Below are 23,705 nucleotides of genomic sequence, written 5' to 3'. Positions count from 1 at the left end.
TTTAAAGTGAACAATTAATTTTTCATTGCACTGCTTTGTTTTTGGGCTGTCAGAGTTCTTCACACATTCTGGACACAAGTTCCTTGTCAGCTGTGTGATGTGCAGACAACCTTCCCGTCCGACGGGCTGCCGCTCCGCCCTCTGCCCGGAGCGCGGAGGCTCCAAACCTCAGTGCAGCCCCACTTGCCTGTTTTCCCTTTCTTTGCTGGTGCTCTTGGTGCCGTATCCTAGAAACTGTTGTCTGACCCAGGCCACAAAGATTCACTTTTAGGTTTCCTTCTAAGAGTTTCACAGTTCTCGCTCTGGCCCACTGGGAGTTACTTCTGTGCACGGTGTGAGGCAGGGTCCCACTTCACTCTTTGGCAGAGTTCCAGCTGTTCCAGTACTAGTTGCTGAAAAGGCCAATCCCCACCCCGTCCCACCCCCCGGAACGCTTTCGGCATCCTGTCGGAAGCCAGCTGACCACGAACAGAAGGGTTTGTATCTGGACCCCACCTTCCTTCTCTGCCCCGTCACGCCGTCTGGTCACGGTAGCTTTGAGCAAGTTTGGAAAACAGAAGGGGCGAGTCCTCCAGCTTTGCTCTTTGTCAAGACTGCTTTGCTTATCCCGGGCCCCCTGCCTTTAGGCATGAGGGTTAGGACCACCTGGCTGATTTCTGCAGCAAGGCGTTGGCGATCGGACAGCACTCGTGTTGAATCTGTAGACCAGCCTGGGGAGGACTGTGGCCGAGACAGGCCTGCCTTTAGCACCTGTGTCTAGAGCGAGCCACTGGCCCCGCCACTGCTGCTTCTGAGGGCGCAGCCTCCCTGTGCGCGGGTGCTCGGCCGCGGGGTCCATGCTGTCGTGACCGCGTGAGAGGACAGCGCCTCTGGGGCTGAGACACCTACACGCCACCTCTCCTGGCCGGGGGGAGGGGGAGCCCAGAACCTGGGGACGGATTTTCTTCTGATCACATTAAAAACAACAGGGTATTTTTCTTCTGGTTGTAAAAGTTATACAAACTCATCATAGAAAATCTGGAGACTGAGAAAAGGCTAAAACAAGTTTCTTCTTTCTTTCTTCCTTTTTCTTTCCTTTCTTTCTTTTTTTCTTTTTGCAGGGGGGAGGTAATTACATTTATTTAGTTTGTTTTTTCGATGGAGGTACTGAATCCAGGACCTTGTGCACGCTAAGCATGCACTCTACCACTTGAACTATACCCTCCCTCCAAAAAAAGTTGTTTTTAAAACACACAGTATATTTATTGATGGTGGGGGGGTGGGGGTGCTGTGTGTGAGGTGACGGGGGCACATGGAGACTCCACTTCCTGCTCGGTTTTGCTGTGAACCTAAAACTATTCTAAAATTTAAAGTCAATTTATAAAAAAAAAAAAACAAAAACACGAACAGAAAAACCTGTGGTCACCCCCAGAGACAATGCTGGCCTTCCTCCAGGTCTGCTCATCAAGTTGTAATTCAGGCAACATAGTGGCACCTCCTGGGGCCCCTGCTGGCCCCTCAAGGGTCCCCGGGGTTGGGGGCACCACCATCACCCACTCTCTTGGGCAAGGACAGCGATGTTCAGAGGACCACGAGGACAGCAGCAGCAGAGCCAGGACCTCTCCCAGAACTGGCCTCCAGAGCCCTCCCCCGACCCAGGACGCTGTGGGCCTTGAGTTGGGGGGGGGCACTCACTCACCTCATCGGAAACTTTAAACCTCCGCAGCAGAGCCACGACTTTCTGCTTGAAGTTTTGTTGCTGCAAGACAAGCAGAGCAGGGTCAGAACCCAAGCAGCTGCTTCCCCCAGGAAAGCGTGGCAAGGCCGGCGCCTGGGCTGCTGCGGCCCCAGCTCAGACCCGCCGCGACGCTGGCGGACTCTCCTGTGGCTCTCAGCACTTGAACAGCGGTGTTTTCATCAGCATTTGAACCTACGGCTGAGGCCAGACTTCAAGGAGGACCCAGGCGGAGCTGACAGCCCAGAGCTGGTGAGGGGAACCAGGCGGAGGGTGTGTGCCACATCTGTGGCTCTTCCAGAAGCCTCTGTGCACATGAGGCTGTCCGGCCCTTCCTCCCTGGGACTTGCTGGCAGGGGCTCAGTGGGAGCCCAAGCTCCATCTGGCCCTGGTGCCGCCCTGCACCGCAGAGGCTCAGCTCTGGCCACTGGCCGCTGACCAAGATGGTCACTCAGCCACCCTCAGAGGCTGACCCTACAAAGGGAGACCCACACTCCCCACTGCAGAAGCTGGGCACCCGGGTCCTGTAACTGAGGCTCAGACAGAGCTGCCCCAGCAGGTGTGGGCTGTGCACGTGGCCCAGAACATGCACTGCACTCAGTGTATCGGGACCACCCATGACTTCCCAGCACTGCCAGACAGGGGCAAGGTTTTGGGGGCTTCCCTGGCCGCGCTCCGCCCTGGCCTGGCCTGAGGCCATGGCCCGGCACGGAGAGCTCTTCCAGGAGCCCTGGGTGCCCAGTGGTGGACATCCCATGATGGGCTGTGGCCCCTGCCTGGACTTGCCTCTTGGAGGATAAGCCCCTGAGGCCATCTGCCCAGAACAGAGACAGGGTGCAGGCCTCACAAAGGATGTGTCTGGGCCAAACAGGCAGCGGCCTGGGCAATGAGGAGGCAGCCCACCTGCCCACTGCCCTCTAGGCCTGTGTCAGAGGGACGCCCCACCTGGCTCCCGCTTGCCAGTGAGGCTCTGACAATAGCCGGACGCCTCGCAACCCCTCCAGGGCACGGCCATAGCCTGGAGTCTCCTGCCCTCACACCATATTTGGGGAAAGACTGGACCTCAGGAGAAGCCATAGAGCTGGGCTGCTGGGAACGGCACGGTACCCACTGTGACCCCAGAATGGGCGCCTCAGGTCCTGACCCACCCCTCCTGAGAGCTCAACTGGCCAGCGCCCCTGTGCCCCAACCCAGGCCCACCCCCCCTCCCCCCCAGGGTTAGTAAAACCAGTTTCCACCGACCCTGGTCATGGACGTCGTTCTTACTAGCGATCGCCGCTGCTTCTTGGGTTTCCCCACATCAAAGTCGTCCTCGTCCAAATCCTGCAGAGATGTGCAGTGCCTGAGCCTGGGGCTGCCCGCGTAGTGCCCCTGGGACCCTTCTCCCACCACCTATGGATGGGCGGCTTCCCTGGGCGGCTCAGGGAGGGGCTGGGCTCCCAGGCGCCCCAGCTGTCTGCTGATGCACTCCCAACCCCGGGGACGGAGAATGGGGCACGGGGGACGGGGGACAGGGGAACGAGGCTTGGCACATGGGGGCCAGGCTCCCAGCCTCTCACGCCCCGTGCTGCCCTCCTGATGGTAGCTCTGGAGGGTCCTGGGCCCAACCACTGGGGGCTGCGCAGCTGCTGGGGGTCTAGGCAGGAGCCCTGAGGCCAGTGTGTCCCCCCAGCCCCGGTTACCTGCCCTTGCACGGCGTCGTCGCTGGCCTCCTGCTCAGAGGAGAAGCTCTCGTACTCCTCCTCGGAGTAGTTATCTGCGGAGCAAGCACATGGAATGGAGGGCTCCTCGAGGTTCCGGCCGGTGTCCCGGCAATGAGGGGTGCCCTCGTGATGGCCCCTGGTCGTGCAGGGAACCGCGACAGCCCAGCGGCCATGGGGATGGAGGCCAGATGGCCCTGGCAGGTGGACGGATGGGGGCGGAGGCAGTTGCAATTTGCCACCGCCACATGCCCACCCCCACCTCACAGTGGCCACTACAGCCCTCCTTGCCCATCATGAGGGTCAGCCTGGATCTTGTGCTGGACTGGGTCCCCATCTGCCCTTCCTCACCTCAGGGGACAGTGACAACTGTGGCGGAGGCGACAGCCCATGCCAGGACTGTGCCCAGACCCTGGAAGGCACTGTGGTCGACTCCAGACCTGATTACTGACGACGTCACAGTGCGAGGGCAGCGGCCTGGACCCCGGAAGCCCAGAGAACAGCCCGCACTCCCTGACTTCTCAGCCTGCAGGATGGCAGCCAGGACGTGGCAGAGATGCTGCCCATCACTGCACTCACCCGTGGACTTGGCCTTGGGGCCGGCCTGCATGGTGCTGTCCTCATGGTCGATGGGCTGGCTGGACAGGGAGAAGATCCAGATCTCGGCCACCTTGACTGAGGCCTCCTTGATGTCGCTGCAGAGGCCTAGCACCTGGCCACCCTCGGAAGGGTGCTGCATCACCTGCGGGCAGGGCATGGTTCTGGAAGCACACTGGAGCAGGACCAGCGCCCCGGAACCCCCCAAGGCGCAGGTGCACATGTCAGGGTTTTTGACGGGCTTTCGTCAGTGCTGACTTAAGGGGCCACACCTCAGCGGGGCAAGCTCTGGTGCAGAGGGCAGGAGGTCAAGAGGAGACCCGGGAGAAGGGTGGATGGGTCCAGAGGGAGCACGCGGGGCTGAGCTGGTGAGGTCAGCGGTAGGCTCAGCCCCTAAGGACTGAGGGCTGTCGGAGGCGGGGGGTGGTCGGCAGCAGCAGTGTGAGGTTGTGCTGTGGGCTAGCCCAGACCCTCGGGATTCCACTCTAGGGACCCGTGTCCAGGAGGGACCACAAAAGGCAAATGGGCGAGGGCCCGGCTGGAGTCCGACTCAGCTAGGCGGTGGGGTGTGGGTGTGGGTGTGGGTGGTGGGGCCGACGCTCTTGGAACCACAGTAGGAGCCCAGGAACACCTACTCTTCTCTCTCCTTTACAGAGGAGGGTGGGAGAGAAACTGGGCCTCTGACAGAAGGCCACCCATCTGGGCTGGGCTGGCGGTGCCCTGAAGGACAGAGCCTGCATGGCCAGTGACGACAAAGTGGCACCTTTGAGCCTCCTCTGAGCCCAGTAACAGCCTGGAGGTAGGAAGCCCAGGGTGGCCAGAGCCCCTGGGCCAGTGGAGGGCACAGCCAGGGCCCCGTGGAGTCCAGGCCCCACCTGTTTGCACCACTCTGTGGTCCAAGGACCAGGAGGCTTGGCTAAGGCCTGATCGCACCACAGAGAAGCTCAGACCCAGCTGCGCACTCCACGCACCCTGACTGCTCTGAGCGTCCCTCGAGGCAGAGGCAGCTGGGAGGGGCCGAGCCAGAGCACCAGTGCGCTTTTCCTGGACGGGCAGGTGGGCAGTGAGGGCCTGCGGGGACACAGGAGGCGCTGGGGAAGGGCTGAGGGGCTCAGGGGGCAGCGTGGGGCAGGGCACCTGCAGGGACACCCTTCCTGGGAGGGCAGAGAAGCGAGGTCTGGCTCACCTCGGCCATGTTGATGGAGCCGGCCGCCAGTGTCTTGTAGCCCAGGATGGTCCGGTTCTTATACCGCTTTCTTCGCTGCAGCATGATCTGAAGCTTGTTGCCTTCTCTTTTCAGGAAGTGGGGATACTGCAGGAGAAGGGGGGGTCACAGCCACGCAGACGGCCAGGCCCACCGACACTCATGAGGTCTCGCACGCCCTGGCATTGGTCCACATGAACAGCCACTGGTGGCAGTTGTGCGCCACATGCGCAGGCCCTCCCCTGGGGAGGGGCCCACGTGCATCTGCGGAAGTGCAACAACTGCTCAGGGGCTCATCTGTTGGAAGTCCAGGGGGCAGTGACCACCCTGCACCCTCGCAACGTGGGGGCAAGGAGGAGGTGCCCCGGCCGGCGGCGCGCTGGCCAGGCCCCCCCCCCGCAGGGCAGGGCAGGGCCTTCAGACTGCACAAAGCAGACCTGCACAAGTTTTCCTTCAGGGTCACAAATAAAAACCTGCCCTCCGCCTTGACTGCGATGGTCGTTACACACCTGTGCCCCTTTGCCAAAACCCACGGAACCATAAACTTAAAAATGGTGACTGGTAGGTTTTGTAAATCATGCTCCAATAAACCTGACTGCCCCGACTCCCGCCCCAACAGTAGAAAAGTCAACACAAAAGCCAGAAGCTGCTGCGGGTCAGGGCCGGCGTGAGGGGGCCTTGGAGCAGGGCGGGAGGTGGGCTGGCAGGGCCCCTAAGCCCTGTCCCGCACACCGAGGGCAAGGGAGGAGGCATTTCACGGGCCTGTGATGCACCGGTACTGAACAGAGGATTTCCCTCGAAAGCAAGCGTGCTAAGCAGGACGCTGCCGAGTCTAAGGAGCGCCCACCTCGCACTCGACGCTCCCCGGGAGCTGTTCCACACGGGCCGCGGGCCCGGCCTGGCGGCCCGTTCCCCGCCAGCACACCCCGGCCGCCTCCGCTTGCTCCGCCCCCTGACCCAGCCTGACCGCTCGAGTCCTGGCCGCGCTACGCTTTCTGCCTCACGGGACGCTGTGAAAACCCAGCTCAAAGAGCCGGGCGCACTCCCGACCCTCAGGAGGGGGCGGGGCCGCGGCCGGGCAGAGCCGGGGGCGGGGCGAGTCCCGCGGGGCCGGCCCACCTGGAGGGAGAACGTCAGCGCCAGGTCGGTCTCCACGTGTCCGCTGGGGGGCAGCACAATCTCGTGGGACCGCAGGATCCGTTTGGAGCCCTGGGACACAAGAAGACAGCGCCCGAGTCGGAGGAGGGCACCTCCAAGTGAAACAGCCAAGACGTCGGCCTGCGCAGACGGGCGGGCGGACGAAGAGCCACGCGCGGCTCGCGGGGCGGGACGCGCAAGCACGTGTGGTTCCCTCAGGCACCGTGCGGAGAGTTACCAAGAGCTTATTTAACACGTCCATATCCTTTGACGCACCACGTCCACCTCTGCGAATCTGTCCTAAGCAGTGCGAGATTACGATTACGAGCGGTCACTGCCAAATTTACAGCACCTATTGGACGGAAATGCAGCAAAGAGATGCAGGTGGTAACGACGGGATGTAGCAGGTGCGCAAGACGCCGAGCGTTCCTGCAAAAGTGAACGGTGAGGGGTGGCTGCCCCCCAAGAGCAGAATGGGTCCAAAGGTCGCTAATTAAAGCAGGGCAGCACCATCACAGGGTAGGGAGAGGAGCAAACGCCTAGAAGTAGATCTGGAAAACACGTGCACACACGAAGACAAACTCAGTATGTAACAGTGAGCCTTCAGGTCGGCAGGAAAAGCTCATCGCTGAATGTCTGTGATACGTGAATAATAAATCATCTGGAGAAAACACCCAGGTCCCAACATCAAACCTTACACCAAAATAAATTCAAATGGATTAAAAAAGTCATCATAGTATTGCATTAAATAACTGTCAGGACAGGAACGAGCCTTGGAGGTGTGTTCAGTGCAGAAAGCTGGACACAGGACAGACCCATGTCTGGGGGCACCACCAGGAGCTGGATTCACAGGTGGGAAGGAGAGCAGAGAGTACCAGGCGGCTCTGACTGGGGGGTGTCAGGGTGACTCCTGAGGCACTTGACCAAAATGAGGGGTGCAGAGAAATGGGCGAGACAGGAGTCGGGTGTGGGCCCAGGAACAGGCGTGGGAGCTGATGTGAGTGACGGGAAGGGATCCCCAGCACCATGCGGGCTGGCCCGTGTGGTGACGGGGTGAGGCTTCACAGGATGCCCTGCTGCAGAGGCCAGGCTGCTGCCCCCGGACGCGGGTGGTGCCGGCCCAAAGGCCTTGCTACCTGCGGCTGCTCCAGCATGAAGGGTGCCAAGGTGGCCCCTCCCGCCAGTCCTCCCCCTCCCTCTGCTTTCCTAGAGGGCAGGCACCCCCGGCCCATTGCCCTTTGTCCCTCACAGCAGCTTCTTCCAAATCTCTTGCACATCTGATTCCACTCAGGTCAGGACCTGAACTGTCAGGTGAAGGAGGGTCCACACACAGAACGGAGGAGGGGCAGTAGTGAACCCATGTACGTGCGTACATATATATGTAGTAGACTCACAAGAGCCTGGGGGCGGGGGTAGCTGGGGAGCCAGGAGCAGTGCTGAAAGACAGGGGACCCAGGCTGGAGAGGATGCCCATAGAGGAGCAGGCAAGGAGCCGCGGGTCTGCCTATGAGGACACTAGCGGGGAGTGGGAGCCAGGTGATGGGGCACTCGGGTGAGCTGGAGGGACGGGGCAGCTCCGAGGGGGCCTTGGACCCCCATCAGAGGCTGAGTTCTTGATGCAGGACCACAGAAATGGGCAGCTGGAGGAAGGAGGCCAGAGTGTGAGTGGGTCAGTCATGTTGGAGGTCAGAGTCCAGGGATAGGTCAGCCACCTGTTCAGAAGGCCCGGAGAGCTCTTGACATCCCCCCTCCCTGAGCAAGGAGGCCCAGAGCACAGCTGGTGCCACCCAGACCCCGGAGGGCCGGTTCTTGCGTGGGGCACCTTCTCCGACCCCGGGACACAACCTGGCATGGCCAGGTTGATGCTGAGAACAGCAGCAGCTTGGGTGAGCAAAAGGATTTCTTCAGATCTCGGGTCAAAAGCATAATGCTTTCCAGGGGCAGGTGTGGCAAATGACTGGGAAAGACAGCCTCGTGCCTCCTGGGCTCCAGTCTGAGCTCCCGGCCTGACTCACGCTGGCTCTGAGCTGCTCCTGAAGGTCTAGCCAGGAAGCCCCAGTGACCCTGTGCCAGGAACCCGGGGCTGGGTCTGGAGCACCCAAGCCAGGCCAAGGACGTGGGCTCCAGCAGCCTGGGCCTGAGGGGGAAACAGGACCTTCACCCTTGGTGCCAACGGCCTTGGGGTCCTAACAGGACAGGCACTGATACCCGCTGCACTTCCGCCGCGGTGGCCACACCCAGGACAGTCCCACTTCCAGAAGCTGCTACACAGGCCACCTGTGAGCGGTGCTGGCGGGGAGCGCCTGCAGAGGTGGACCCTACACATGCCCACACCTGCAGGGGGTTGGCTACAAAGGGCCAAAGGAGGCGCTACCTGGCAGCCAAGGACTGAAGGCCACCTCCCATCCCTGGGAGCAGATGTGGCCCCGGGGGCCCCCGGAAGGCCAAGGCAGCCCCAACAGCCGACAGGACCCTTCCTCCAGGGCTTGGGTGAAGGCAGCACTGAGGGCTGGGGGCTGCTCTCCCCCGAGGATGGGTGGGGGAAGTGGGCTCCCCTGAAACAACTGACACTTGTTCAGAGGCAGAAAGGGACCCACGAGGCCCAAGGGACACAGGGTATGATAGCATGGGAGTGAAAGGTGACGCGGCTGGGCCGGGCCTGGGTGGTGGGCTGGTGGAGGGACGCCTCGTGTGGGGGGCATGTGCAGAGGTGCGCGGAGGGGCTGCCCGGGCTTCTGCGCTGAGAGGCCCGTCTGCGAGGGAGCTCAGCACACTCGATTTCCTCCCCGTCCTGGGACCCTGGGTGGCCTGCCCTTCATGGGGGACAAGACAGGAGGGTGGTTCCTTCCCCACCAGGGCATCTGAATCGGCCCCAGGCCGCCCGCAGAGGTGAGGGTCTGGCGGCCAGGGAAACTGTGCCCCCTCTTGTCTCCCGGCTGCCTGGCCCGACTCTAGGGCAGTGACAGGGGAACCCTCACCTGCATCTTGACGGCGATCACCACCGAGATGAGCTCCTTCTCCAGCTCCTTGAAGACCACCAGCTTCTTCAAGGTCAGGCTGCACAACCTGCAAAGGGCACAGATGGCTTCAGCAGCGACCAGGCCCTCAGGCCTCCTCACACTCGGGGAAGGCCGCCCCAGGAGCCCCAGCAGCCCCAGCCCCAGCTGGACCTCAGGTTCTCTGCCCGCACCTCCCAGCAACTTGGTCACTCCTGGAGACTGGCCATCGTGTCTCCCACGAGACCAAGCCCAGGCCCAGCCAGGCTGGGAGCTGTCCTCAGGTCCCTGCACATGGGGGGCACTCATCAGCACACCTAGGCTGTTGAACCAAGCGCCCCCTGCAGAGGGTCTGCAAGGGTGGGTCTCCTTCTTGTTCAGGTAGCTAGTACGGGTCCACCGACAGGCAGGCAGGAGGGTGAGCAGGCAGGACGCCTGACCACACACTGCGGAAGCCCCTAGGGACCAAGGGACCAACGCCCAGAGCGCCGCTCCCGACTGTGAGCTCAACGGCCTCCCACGGACCCCCTACCGGAGGGCTCCACAATGGGCCCCGCCCCTCTTCTCCAGTGCCCCTCCCATCCACATAGCCCCTCCTACCTCAGCTCCAGGGCCCCACCCACCCCAGCTGGGCTTCTGGTCAGCCAGGCCTGTGGTGGCTCTGGGGCTGCTTGGATGACAATGGAGAGGTCATCTGCCCTCCACTGAGCCCAGAGGGGCCAGGAGACAGACTCAGGGGCTTCCCCTGGCAGCGAGGCACCCTGAGTGGACAGCGGGGTCAGCTCCAGGTTGGAGACAAACAGGGTGCACCCCTGACAGCCCCTAACACAGGCCAGCACCTCTCCCACGCAGAGCCGCCCTCAGGGCCCCCAGCCCAGCCCCTCCACCCGTGGAGGCCCCGTGGTGCTGGGCAAACAAACTGTAGGGAAAAGGCTAGAGTTAACATTCACCGGGACAGACCACATCCTGGGCCGTAAAACAATGCTTCACAAGCACACACTTAAAGAAGTGAAATCATACAGTCTGTTCTCTTATGAAAATGGAGTTAACTATAAGCCAACACTAGAAAGACAGCTGGAAAACACCGGCTACTTGGGAAACTCAACAGCACACTGCTAAATCACCAATAGGCCGGAGAGGGAGGCCGGGAGGACATTAGACGTATTCACGTATTTCATGTGAATGACAGTGAGACACAACATGTCAAGATCAGCGGGATGCGGCTAAAGCAGAACTGAGAGGAGAATCCACGACACTAAATGCCTATGTTAGGAGAGAAAGATGCTTTCAAGGATGTAATCTAAGCTCCACCTTAAAACATCAGGAAAAGAGCAAATTAACCCACAGTGAGAAGGAAGGAAATACAGAGGATGAAAGCAGAAACAGTGAAACAATTTAAAAAAATAATAAAACCAAAAGCCGGTTCTTTGAGAAGAGCAACACAATTGATGCAGTAAAGAAAGAGATGGAGGGGCGGGCAAAAACAACCAGTCTGAGGAATCAGAGAAGGACTATCACTGGGCACCTCACAGACATGCCAGAGCATGCTTCGGGGATTGCACACAGCTGCAGGCACATGTGTCTGAGAACTGAGAAAACAGGTACCAACTTCCTGAAAGCCACAAACTGCCCAAACTCACCAGGATGAACTACAGCCTAGTCCATTAAAGAAACTGAATTAATAGTTAAAAAAACTTTGGAAAAAGGAAAACTCCAACTGAGTCCAACCAGGTATTAAAAGAAGAAATAACACCAGAATAACACCAGTTCTACAAAACATCTTCAGAAAACAAAAAAGGAAGGAGTACTTCTCAACTCATTTTAAGAGGTTAGCAAATACCCTGATACCAACACCAACACCAGACAAAAACAGTGCAAATAAAAGGAAACTACAGACTGGTATCCCCTTCTGAACACTCACGTAAAAATCTTCAACAAGATACTAGCAAACTGAATCCAGACAAATATAAAAGGAACAATAAGTAACACACCACAACCAAATGGGGTTTGTTTCAGGAATGCAAGGTTGGTTCAATATTTGAAATCAATCAGTTTAATTCACATCAACAGAGTAAGTAAGAAAAACCATAAAAATCTCAATGAATTCAGAAAAACTTTTGACAAACTTCAATATCCATTCGTGATGAAAAACTCTGGGTGAACCAGGAAAAAAATGGGAACTTCCTCAACCTGGTAAAGAGCACGTGCAAAGGCCCTCAGGCAACACCAGGCTGGATGGTGAGGGTGGAATGTTGTCCCCTAAGATGGGAACCTGGCAAAGCGCACCCTTCACCACTGCAACACAGCGCAGCACTGACGGCTGCCCAGGGCAACAAGGCAAGAGAAGGAAGCAAAAGGAAGAGGGATTAGAAAGGACAGAATAAAGCTCTTCTTGTCTGCAGACAACATGATTATTTATGCAGAACATCCCACGGAACGCAGGAGAATGTGAGAACAGCTCCCAGAACTAATGGTCTTAGCAAGATTGTATGACACCATTGCAACAGATGAAAGGCAGTCACGTTTTTATGTACTAGCAATGAACAACTGAAGTCCATGCTTAAAAACCTTCCATTTATAACAGCCCCCAAACAAAAAAAGAAATACCTAAATCGAACAAAACAAATGCAGGAACACATGCTGGAAACTCCCCATGGCTGTTGCATGGAATCCGAGAAGATCTAAATAAACGGGGACATCATTTCTCCCAAAACCAGTTCTGCAGATTTAATGAAATCCCACTAAGACCTCTTTGCAGTTACCGGTAAGCTGACTTTTCGATTTATATGCAAAGGCAAAGGAACTAGAACAATCAAAACAACTTTGCAAAAAGGCAAAAATACACAAATGGGACCTAATTCAACTTAAAAACTTTTGCGCAAAGGAAACCACTGACCAAACAAAGAGACAGTCCACGGAATGGGAGACTATATTTGCAAACAATATGACCGATCAGGGGTTGCTGCCCAAAATACACAAACAGCTCATACAACTCAAGATCAAACAAACAAACAAACAACCAACCCAATTAAAAAATGGTCAGGAGGCCTGAATAGCTTTTTTTCCCAAAGAAGACACACAGATGGCCAACAGGCATGTGAAGAGAGGCTCAACACTGATCGTCAGGGAAATGCGAATGAAAACCACAATGACACCTCACAGCTGTCAGGAGGGCTACTATCAAAAAGGCGACAAATAACAAGTGCTGGCGAGGATGTGGCAGAGGGGACCCTCGTACACTGTTGGTGGGAATGTAAATTGGTGCCGCCACTATAGAGGTTCCTCAAAAAACTAAAAACAGAACTACCACACAGTCCAGCAGTCCCACTCCCGGGTGTGTGGGTGTGTAAAAGCAAGAGATGGAAACACTGACTGGAAAAGACACCTGCGCCCCGTGCTCACAGCAGCACTATTTACAGCAGCCGAGACACAGAAGCCGCCCAAGTGCCCATCGACAGAGGACTGGACAGAGACGTGGCGTGTACACACACGCGCACACACGCACACACACACACAATGGAGTACTACCCAACCATAAATAAGAACGAAAAAACACCCTGCATGGATGGACCTAGAAGTAAGTCAAAGACAAAATACTCTATGTTACCACTTACATGTGGCATCTAAAAAATAAAACAAAACAGACACAGACTTAGATATACAGAGAATAAACTTCCCTCACCAGTGGGCAGAGGGAAGAGGGAGGGAGGAGATGGGGCAGGGGATCAAGAGGGACAAACGACTACGACTGCGTATGAAATAGATGAGTTACAAGGACACGTTGTACAGCATAGGGAGCGGAGCCAGCAGATCATGATAACTCTAAGTGGAGCACAACCTGTAAAACACTGCATCACTGTGTTGCACACCTGAAACTAACACAGTGCTGTGAATCAACTATACTTCAGTAGAAAAACAGTAACAATAACTTTGAAAATGGAGAACAAAGTCAGGTGGAGACCTCTCACCACCTGATACAGAGGCTCGTTACAGACCTGCAGTAATCACGACAGTGTGGTGTTGAAAAGGAAAGGCATATGGATTGACAGACTAGAAAAAGAGAGTTTGATAAACTGGATGTCATCAAAATTTAAAACTTTGCTCTGTGAAAAACACTGTTAAGAGGATAAGAAGACAAGCTAAGACTGGGAGAAAATACTTGCAAGTCACACATCTGACAGAGGGCTTTATCCAGAATGTGCAAAGAACTCTCAAAACTCAATAATGTGAAAGTAAACCAGTAAAAATGGGGAGAGGATCCGAACAGACACTTAGCCAAAAAAGGCATGTGGATAATAAACAAGCACATGAAAAGATGCTCAGTGTTGTTAGTTATTAGGGAAATGCAGATTAAAGGCTCAACAAGATACCACACACCCTTTACAAGGGCCGAGACAAGAGCCACACGCCCAGTGCTGCCAGGAGGCGGAGGGGCTGGGGCTGGGACCCCGATGCGCAGAGGCAGACGGACGGACGGACGGACGGCGCCCCGACCCCACTCCCCCGGGAGTCCATCCAAGGGGAAGGAAAAGCATAAACCCGCCCAAAGACTCGGACATGAACATTCCCAGCAGCTGGGTTCACGAGCGCCCCAGACTGGAAACCTGGACAGACCCCGGTCTGTCCCCACCCAGGAGCGCTGCTGGGCAAGGGGACCGAAGCATGGCCGCGGGCGCACGTGAGCAGGGACACGCGTGGACACACAGGGACCACGCATGGTGCCGGGACAGAAGCTGGAGTAGAAGGCGGCCCTGCGTCTTCGCCCACTTCGTGAGTCTGCAAGGGGCCGCCGCAGGGCGCAAGGCGAGCCTGGCAGGGGAGGGGAAGGCCCAGGGACGCCGCGGGGTGGGCTCTGGGTGCAGCCGCCCAGAGCTCCCACCTGACTGAGCTGCAGACAGGAAAGGGGCCAGGTCGAATTCTCCCGTGTGTAAGCTTTTCTTTTCTTTTTGACTGAAGTGTCGTCATTTTGCAGTGTTGCGTCAGGTTCTGGTGCTCAGCACAACGTTTCAGTCACACGTGCACACACGTAGATTCACTTTCATGCTCTTTCTCATTACAGGTTACTACAAGATAGTGAATATAGTTCCCTGTGCTCTACAGAAATTTGTTTTTTAATCTATTTTATATTTAGCAGTTAGTATCTGCAAATCTCAAACTCCCAGTTTATCCCTTCCCACCCTCCTGGATGTAAGTGTTTTAAAGCATCTTTCAAAAGTGCAAAAAACCCAGAAGACCTGGGGCTGGACCCAGCAACGGCAAACCGCATCTACAGCCATTTGTGGGTTCTTTTTCTTTTTCTCTCCCTTCTCGGTCCAAAGGATGTTCAAGCTGCTGCCATTTGTGCCAACGTCAGAAGAGTGAAAAGGCTCGCCTGCGTTCAGAACCTGAGCCAGATCAACAGAACACACGTTATTTGCTTTTCCTCCAAGGTTGTTTCTGAGGGACAGGCCCAAGGGCTGGATCACGGAAAACTAAGGACGACATTTACTGCACAACTCATGGCCCTTAAGGAAATCGTGAATAAACACACCAACCCCCCCCCCCGAAACAGCGATTCAGCCCTGACCTGGACTGTTATTCTGTAAAACAGCCTGTAATCGTAGCAGATTCAGCAGTGACACAGACAGAAGCCAAGCACGCCCGAGACACGCCCACTTGGAGATGCCACCCGGCCACAGGTGGAAACCCAGTGCTCCCACGTGGGGGGCCTCGCTCACACACCCTGTTCTCCTCCCTCTGGCTGTGTCTGCTCAAAGCAGGAGCGACGGAAGGGCCACGCTCCACACCTAGCCCAGAGGAACGGCGTTCGGGTCTGTCTTCTGAGATAGAGGAAAACGTTAAGAGAGCGATGCCACAAAACCCACCCATCTGCAGACAAGAGCTAACAAAATCTCCACGCGACTGCAGCTCTTTTGAAAGAAATCAGGCCGCCAGAACTGCAGAAACTTGCTGTGTGCTCCCCCGTGGCCCTCCCCACTTTCCCTCTGAAGGGAGGAGGGGTCTCCTGCCAGGAGACTGCCAGCCCTTCCCAGACTCTGGCCTCCAGCCTCCCCCATGCTGGCTGGGTGCCAGCCTTGGGGTCGTCCTGTCTAAGGCAGCTGGGCCAGGCCAGTGAGCAGCCCGGCGGCGGAACCCAAGCAGAGGCCATGTGTATCATCCTCTGGGCGGCAAGCCCTTGCTTGTTGCCTCCCCACTGGATGCAATGGCAGGACCCAGGCAGCCACCTTGGACGCAGGGGTGGAAGCCATGGGCTGAGGATGGCAGACTGCCCAGGCAGCCCTGGGCCACTGAGACCTGGGCCATCACACAAGGCAGCATCGCTCAGGTGGCTCTGCAGTCCTGGCTCCCTGCTACAGAGCCGTCGGCTGTGCCCTAGACCTCCAGGCATGTCCCACGTTCACTCCGTACGTGTGCACATGGCAGAGCGCATCCTTCTGTCCTCAGGCTGCGGTGCCCTTGCAACCTGCTCTTCCCATCCCACCTCTGATTTTAGAGCCATAAACGCTGGGCCACGTCATTAATGTGCGTCCCCCTGCCTGCTGTGTACGCAATGACTTTGTGAGGACACGATTTCTCCCTCTCCGTGGTGGCTGTTCAGGCTGCTCCCAGTAACCTGGGACACTGGCCGCGTCCTCACAGCTCCGTGTGAGAGCCATGCAGGCATCCGCTCCTGAGTGGGGTGCGGGGCCCAGGGTTGTCAAACTGTCCTCCCCAGCTGTGGGGTTAAAGTGCACTCCTGCTGGGCGTGGGGCAGGGTGGGGGTGACTCCCACACGCTTCCGGTGTCCACGTCCCCAGGCTGCCACAACCAACACCACAGACTGGGTGGCTCAGACACAGGCGTCGTCCTCTCACAGTTCTGGGGCTGGACGTCCAGGGTCAGGGCGCCTGTGGGGTTGGTTTCCTCCGGTCACAGGAGAAGGGTCTGCTCAGGCCGCCCTCTCACTGCCTCTTCAGGAGGCCTTCCCCTCACACGTGCACTTTCCCCTGCGTGCACACCTTTCCCCTGTGCGCAGGCACTTCCCCCCGTGCACACACACCTTTCTCTGGACACATGCACTTTCCCCTGTGTAGATGCACTTTTCTATGGGCACACACACTACACACTTTCCCCTGTGCACACGCACCTTTCCCCTGTGCACAGGCATTTCCTCCTGTGCACACACACACCTTTCTCCGGACACGTGCACTTTCCCCTGTGCACACGCACTTTTCTACGAGCACACACACTACACACTTTCCCCTGTGCGTGCGCACTTTCCTGGGCACGTGCACTTTCTCCGGTGCGTGGGCACCCAGCGTCTCCCTGCGCATCCAGGTCGCATCTTACCAGGACACCAGGACAATGGATTAGGACCTTCCGAGGGGCCTCTAAAAGCTCCGTCTCCAAACGCAGTCACTTCCCCACGTACTGGGGGAGTTAGGAATCTGGCGTGTGAATTTGGGGAGGACGCCCCTATCCCCCCGAATCCTCAACAACACTCCAAACGAGCAGAACCGTTAGCTCTGGGGGCCTGGCACGCGAGAGGCTCGCCGCACTGCTACGCGGGACCGCCCCGACCACAGGGCGGGCTGCACAGCCTTTCGGGTGATCGTGGGCCGCCTGGACACCGCCTTCGCCCGCTGCTCTACTGCCCTGACATCGCCTCACCGTCTGGGGATTCTCCACTTGCTTGGATGTGATCACTGACTTACGTACGCTCTGGATGCCAGCTCCTCGCCGCAGGCTGTCAGGCGGATGGGTTTCTAAAACACGTTTGCATGATTAAACGTGCCTTGTGATTTACGTCTCCCGGATACTGTCATCTTTAATTCCACAGCCCTACTCCCAATTTTCTTTGTCCTCTTTTCACACTGAGGTCATCGATCTACTTGGAGCTGTTGTGCGTATGGTGTGAGGCAGCGACCTGTTATTATGCGGATGTCCACTTGTCCCCAAACCGCTCCTGCAAGAGCACACCCTTTCCTCTTGGGGAAGAAGGCCATCTGAAGAGTGCTGTGGTCGTGTGTGTTCCTGTCCTCTGTGCTCCGCAGGCCAGTCTGCCTGTGCTTTTGACAAGTGCATATTGTTTTAATCAGTATAGCTTATTTAAGTAAGTATGTATCTGCTAAAGAAAATACTCCTTTAACCAAACACACGTCATTTTTCCTTAAAGTTGCTTGTCTATTTCATATAAACTTCATAATGTGTTTGCCAAGTTCAATTCCTACATGGAATTTTATGAAACTGAATTGCACTCAGGGAGAACTGACATCTTTAGGGCATCACTGAGTCTCGGCGCCTCCTTACTCAGGGGTTTTACATCCTTGAGTGAGTGGCCAGGCGCTTCCCTGTGAAAGTCCTTAAGCCTTTTGTCCAGTTTATTCGCTGCTGCTCTTATTTTCGAGCTCACTGCTGCGCGTGCGTCAACACCGTCCGTTCTGTGTGTTGATCTTCTGTCAGTCAACCTTCCAGAACTCTCATTGGCTCTAGCAATTTGTACACTCTCTTACATGGTCCATTTGAACAATAATGCCTTCTGCACACAGCAATTTTATTTCTTTCAACCCAATCCTATCTACTTTTCATGTCTTGTTGCATTGTCCAGGACCTCAACAAGTGTTAGATACCTTTCTTCTTGACCTAAAGGTAAATTGCTCGTGTTTAAGAATGATGTGTGTATCGTAGCGCAGTCCGGTAAACTTTCTGCAGTGATGGAAATGTCCTACAGCCGCACTGTCTAATTGGTGGCCAGTAGCCAGTAGCCAGCACCTGAAACATGGCTGGTGCAGCTTCAGAAGTGAATTCCGCATTTTAATGAGTGAATGGATTTTATCAATAGCCAAATGTAGGCTACCATATAGGATAGTGCAGGCCTGTAGATTTTTAGTAGGTATCCTATAATAGGTTAAAGTTCCTCCTTATTGCTATATTCCTAAGAATGTCTCTTAAATTTCATCAAGTGCTTTTTCTGCATATATCATGTGATTTTTCTCCTTCACTCTGTGAATGTGAAAAAATAATGAATATTCTGATGTTAAATCACCCACACATTCCTGAGATAATTCCTACTTCATGATGTAGTTTTGCCATTTTATGCCTCGAAGGGCTTGTTTTTAATGGAAGTACAGTTGACTTACAACGTTGTGTTAGTTTCTGATGTAGAGTATAGTGATTCACTTTATATATATTTACACGTATGTATAGTTCATATTCTTTTTCCCTAGAGGTTATTAAAGATGCTGAATGTAGTTCCTTGCTGTTTATCAGTTTTATTTACAGTAGTTAGGATCTGCTAATCCCAAACTCCTGATTGACCCCCACCCCTCCCCTTTGGTGACATAAATCCGTAGGGGTTTCTGGCCGGCGTTTGTTTAGGGTTTCCACGTCTACGTCCACGAGGTCGCCCCACTCTTGCGCTGCCCCTGGGAGATTCCATGACTCTGCCCCCCTCATAAAGTGAAAGGCTTTGGCTCTTTTCTAACCTCTTTTCAACCTCTGGAACACTTCATATGAGACAGGGCTTATTTCTTGAAGATTCATGAAATTCGCAAATAAACCACCTGGTGCTTTGGGGGGAGAGAGGAGGTTTTAATGTAATTGGTCTCTACACTGTTTTCTATCTTACTAAGTAAGTTACTAAGTAATTAATGTTTCCTGCTAGAAAGGCACTATATTTTTCACACTTATTGGCAATGTTGTTTGTAGTGTTCTTGGACTTTAGATCATTTCAGCCCAAAAGTTGTTATGTTGTGCTTTCCCTTCGTCTCTTGATCACTTTTGCCAAAGTTTGCGACATTATTATTAGTCTTTCAAGCAGTTGACTTGTGGCTTTTATTAATGTTTAATATTGTTTTCTATTTCATTAAGTTTCACTCTTTATTAGCTCCATTCCTCCATTTTTCCTTTTAGATTTGTTTGTTCTTTATGTAGCTGGAGCTGAATGCTCCCCTGACTGCAGGCTCAGTCTCTCATTCTCCAACACCTGCGTATAAAACAAGGAGTTTCAGTATTCAGATCGACACCCACACATCACACCAACGTGGGGCTTTTGACGGCACATGGTGGTCCACCACCTTACTGACAGGGTCCCCACTGCCCAAGGAGGGGAGTCCCAGGGCCACCGCTGAGGGCTCTCATCTCACAGAAGCCCGTTACAGACGTGCTCCTGAGGCCCCAAGCCAGCCCAGTCACCCTCGTGGCTCCATCCCGGTCCCTTCTTATCCAAATGAGTCCCCCCACCGCGGGATTTCCATTCATCTGTGCAGGCGTGGATGTACATCTAAGAACTGTTTCTGCTTCGTCCTTCCGTGCTTGATGGTCTTTTCGAAGCAGCTGGTCTTGGTCTGTGTACGGACGGGGTGGTGGACAGTACAACCTCCCTTTTCTGCAGCATCTGAGTCAGCTGCTTCACCAGCAGGCCCTCCTCGTGGGGAGGGGGGAGCCGCTATGACGAGGGGGTTGTCTTAGAGACAAGCTCCCAGGAGATGGTGCCAAGCCTCTGCCCCCGGGTCTCCGTCTCTCTGGACAACACCTGGTGCTGTGGCTCCCATGCGTCCTCAGGTCAGTGGGCCCTACAGAGCGTGTGGCACCGATGGGATGGGGCACCTGGGGCGCTACGTGGTGCCCACCCCACCCAGAAGGCAGGCAGGCGCCCTGGGGCTGGTTCTTACCTGGCCCAGGGCTGCTGGAGGGAGAAGGTCTGGCCTGGGTGCTGGACAGAGGCTGGAGGAGGAGAAGGTGCCAGCAGGGTCAGAGGGGAGAGTGGGGTGGGAAGTGCAGGGGTGCAAGGAGAGAGAGGAAGAGGAAGGAAGGGAGGAGATGGCACCTCGGGGAGGCGAACTTTGAGGGTCGGACACATTCTCTCTGGAGCTAACCAGACAGATGGACTCGCAGAGGGAGGCCCAGGCACCTGGGCCTCGTGGGGCAGAGGTCAAGTCGAGCATGGGGTCAGGGTTGGGTGGATGGACTCCGGGCCCTGGTACTCTGGGACAGAGGCTGGCGGGGGACAGTGACAGGAAGATGAGCAGAGCCCCTGGGAGTGGGAGGGGGCAGCAGGGACCTCTCCTCGGGACCACTCAACACGGCCTATCCAGGCTGGACCACACACCGCCTGGGGAGTGGGACCAAGGGGCTCCGCTGTGGGGCCAGGGAAGGTGTCCTGGGGAGGGGGTGAGCTGAGCGGGGGCAATGCTGGCCCCCCAGGGCAATGACACCCAGGGAGGAGGGGGCACCATACCTATACCCCTGGTTTTTGTAAGTTATGAAATTAGTGACATTTCAGAAAGTTCATGGAAACCTGGCTCCACAGACATTTTTATACACACAGGCCCGCAGGGCTCTCCCATTCGGACAGGAATGTCCTGTGGTTAACACTCCCCAGGGGCTGAAGGAGGCCAGTTCTGCCAGCCCTTCCCAAACCACCTCGCAGCAGGGGAGGAGGCTGAGGTCCCCCGGGCCCACTCCCCCTTCCTGCCCAGGAAACCTGACCAGCACCTGCACCCAGTCCCAGAACGGAGACCTCTGCCCGCCCACCTTCAGAACCTCGGTTCCAAGCGGTGTGGGGGCAGGACCTCCTGGGCAGGGGCAGAGGCTGGAAACAGCACACGGCAGCAGTCTTCTCCTTGGAGGACTGAACGCCCTGCGCTTCCCGAGTGTGTGATGCAAACCAGACTCGGGAGCCTGCGGCCCTGCTGCCCTGGGGGCGCGTGCTGGGTGGGTGCCTCCTCTGAACCAAACTCCCGGAGCCGGGGTTTCCTTCAGCCACGGAAGGGCACCCCGCAGGCGGCTGGAGGAGACAGGTTCCCTGAGGACGGGGTCTGAGAGGACGCCACCCGTCCCCTGGGGCCCCAGGCAGGTGAGGCGCGGAGGAAGGGCAGTCCCCCCCAGGGGCTCAGCTGGTCTTGGGGTTTGGAGACCCCTCCCCACCTGAGCAGGACCCCAGGCAGACTGGCCCCTAGAGCCCCTCCCTGGGTGTCCACCTGGAGTCCAGCCATGCACCACGAGGGCCAGCGCTGGTTAACCCTGTGGCTTCTGGTTTTAACTGCTCCCCACCTGGTCAGAGTGTTAACTGCTAGAGCCTTATTTTGGGGAACAGTTTGGCAACGTCTACTTCTCTCTTCTTATTGTGACATGTAGTATTTACCATTTTCAAGTGACCAGCTCAGCATTGCTAAGCACATTCACACGGCTGTGCAGCCACCACCACCACCAGCCACAGAGCTCTTTCCATCTTGCGAAATTGAAGCTCAGTCCCCATCAAACACCCCCAGCCCCTGGCAACTGCCGTCCTGCTTTCTGTCTCTATGAATCTGCCTGATCTAGGGACCTCGTATGAGGGGTTCACAGAGGCTCTGTCCTTTGGAGACTGGCCCGTTCACTCAGCACAGCGTCCTCAAGGTCCAAAACACTCTAGCCTGTGTTGGGGGCCCTTCCTTTTCAAGGCTGACGGACACTCCACCATGAAACATACATGCTTGCCTATCCATCCACTGTCAGTGACACCAGGCTGCCTCCCCATCTCAGCTGTGGGGAACTGCGCTGCTGTGAGCACGGGGCTGTGAATGTCTCTCTGAGACCCTGCTTTCACTTCCTTTGGGACGGAGCCCCCGACGTGGGACTGCTGGGCCCCAGGACAACTCTACCGAGGGCTCAGTTTTAACTTCAGGTGTGTTCTGGTATGAGGGTTTCTCCCTCTACAGGCCCCCAACCCTAAGAGGACAGCAAGACTGTCTGACCCACTGCCCAGGGCCCACCCAGGGTGTGGCGTCACTCGCTCCCTCAGGACAGGAGAGACAGGATCCGCCAAGAGGAAAGACGTCTGGAAGAGGGGCAGTATGCCTAGGCCTGAGCAGGGGAGGGAGGGCGCCTGCGGGCACGGCCTCACCGCTCCACACGGCCTCGGGGAGGACCTCGGGGCCACCCAGCGGACTGCGTGGACAGCAGCAGGGCTGAGGGCAGTGGGAGGCGGCCGGCGGGGGAGGGGGAGGCGGCTCCCTGAAGCACTTGCAGTGTCTCTCATAGGGATGCTGGGGCTCCCGCACAGGGGCCCCCAACACTCGCATCTTTTCCTCCGCTCTTGGGGGGCACTCGGCTCCCTGTGCCAAGCCTCCGGCGTCAGCCCTCAAGTTTGGCTCCCACGAACTCTCACTGTCCCGGAATGTTCTTTCACCAGAGCCTCTGTCCCTACTTTGCGGGCGCAAGGCTGTGCTCTTGTTGGGTTCTGCCCCCAGCTCACCACCACGCTGCCCAACCCGGACTCCGGCGTCAGTTTACACCCAGAGCAGCAACGAGGAAGCCACCAGGCTCCTCCCTCCACCCCAGGCATCTGTGCCTCTGTCCTCCAGAGAGTCTGAGGCCGGGCCTGTCCTTGGCTTTCCCTGCCACGGACCCAACCCGGTGGTCCTGGGCTCCACTCGGTCCGCCTCCCAGGTCTCTGGCCACTCCTGGTCTTGCTTGGCTTCAGAAGGGGCGGAGAGCCATCCTCCTGCAAGACCGCCACACCAGCCCCCTTCGCTCCTCCTGCCGTGTCTGCTCTGAAGGGGAAGCTCCAGCCCAACACGCAGTTCCTCCCAGAGCGCAGCCAGCGTCCTCCCGACCACCCAGGGGCCGGCCCCCGGCCCTCCCGCTCCTGGCTCTGCCCATTTCCTGGAAACACCCTGGCCTCCTCTCCACCGGACCAGCACCCCAGGAGGGCCCCGGGCCCCCGGGGCTCAGTCAGCTGCGCCGTGATCCTGAGTGGTCCCGTGGCCGCCAGTGGTGTGGAGGTGCCTTGCTGGCAGAGCCCAGTGACTGTCTCTGTCCAGCCTCCTGCACTCCCAGCACAGCACCCAGCTGGCCCCGGGCCTGGCTCCGACCCACTGACCACCGTGAGCACTCAGGCAGGTCCACATCCCCCTTGCTCCCTCCTCACTGCCAGCACCCAGGCTGGGGCGTGTCTGTTCAGCTCACTTGCCTCCCCAAGTGGAGTAAGTTCATGAGGGTGGGACCGGGCCAGGGCCTAGGACAGTGCCGTGCAGCCCCAGTCCTCGAGAAAGGGGCCAGAAGGGAGGCACAAGACCCCAACACAACGGCTCCCAGCTCCGTGAGGCACCAGCTCTCCCCGAGGCGGGAAAGGTGTGTGGCACCACGCGCACGCTGAGCCGAACATCAGATGCAGGAAAAGAGCCACGATGCCCGGGGCCGACAAAGGACTGGTGTCTCAGCACAAAGGCGCTCACAGAAGAGCAACAGGAGGACAAAGGACCCACAGAACTGTGGGCGACCGCACCAAGGGGCGACTCACAGAAGCACAGACCCACGGCCCGCGTCCATCTCGGGTGCAGAACCTTCCAGGCCAGGCAGCTCTCTCTGCCGCCGGCCGCCCTCTGCTTGGCCCC

The 23,705-nt window shown here is 57.0% G+C and overlaps 1 protein-coding gene and 2 long non-coding RNA genes across 6 annotated transcripts in view; 1 reads left to right on the top strand and 2 right to left on the bottom strand.

The window, feature by feature from the left end:
- Positions 1-23,705, bottom strand: part of PACS2 (phosphofurin acidic cluster sorting protein 2) — a 54,711-nt gene that overhangs the window by 14,351 nt on the left and 16,655 nt on the right. For 3 of the 4 annotated variants that reach the window (XR_012073866.1, XM_072963878.1, XM_072963876.1), the window contains exons 2-8: positions 9,331-9,418; positions 6,335-6,424; positions 5,198-5,323; positions 3,994-4,156; positions 3,397-3,470; positions 2,957-3,037; positions 1,679-1,738 (exon numbers count right to left, since the gene is read on the bottom strand). Coding sequence is in view for 3 of the 4 variants with exons in the window: in XM_072963878.1 (XP_072819979.1) it covers positions 1,679-1,738; positions 2,957-3,037; positions 3,397-3,470; positions 3,994-4,156; positions 5,198-5,323; positions 6,335-6,424; positions 9,331-9,418 (682 nt within the window). In the remaining variant the exon portion in view is untranslated. The remainder of the gene's footprint in view (positions 1-1,678; positions 1,739-2,956; positions 3,038-3,396; positions 3,471-3,993; positions 4,157-5,197; positions 5,324-6,334; positions 6,425-9,330; positions 9,419-23,705) is intronic. The other variant, XM_072963877.1, reaches the window with a different exon arrangement.
- Positions 3,593-5,704, top strand: LOC140697032 (uncharacterized). The gene is made up of 3 exons (XR_012073867.1): positions 3,593-4,226; positions 4,666-4,810; positions 5,312-5,704. It is a non-coding gene; the product is annotated as an uncharacterized lncRNA (long non-coding RNA).
- On the bottom strand, positions 19,144-19,888 carry LOC140697210 (uncharacterized). Its single transcript, XR_012074067.1, has 2 exons — positions 19,608-19,888; positions 19,144-19,312 (listed from the first exon to the last, which is right to left on the bottom strand). It is a non-coding gene; the product is annotated as an uncharacterized lncRNA (long non-coding RNA).

The sequence above is a fragment of the Vicugna pacos genome, chromosome 6 (assembly GCF_048564905.1).
Source record: "Vicugna pacos chromosome 6, VicPac4, whole genome shotgun sequence".
Taxonomy (NCBI): domain Eukaryota; kingdom Metazoa; phylum Chordata; class Mammalia; order Artiodactyla; family Camelidae; genus Vicugna; species Vicugna pacos.
The sequence above is the reverse complement of the archived record's forward strand: the minus strand, read 5'-3'. Positions and strand labels throughout refer to the sequence as shown.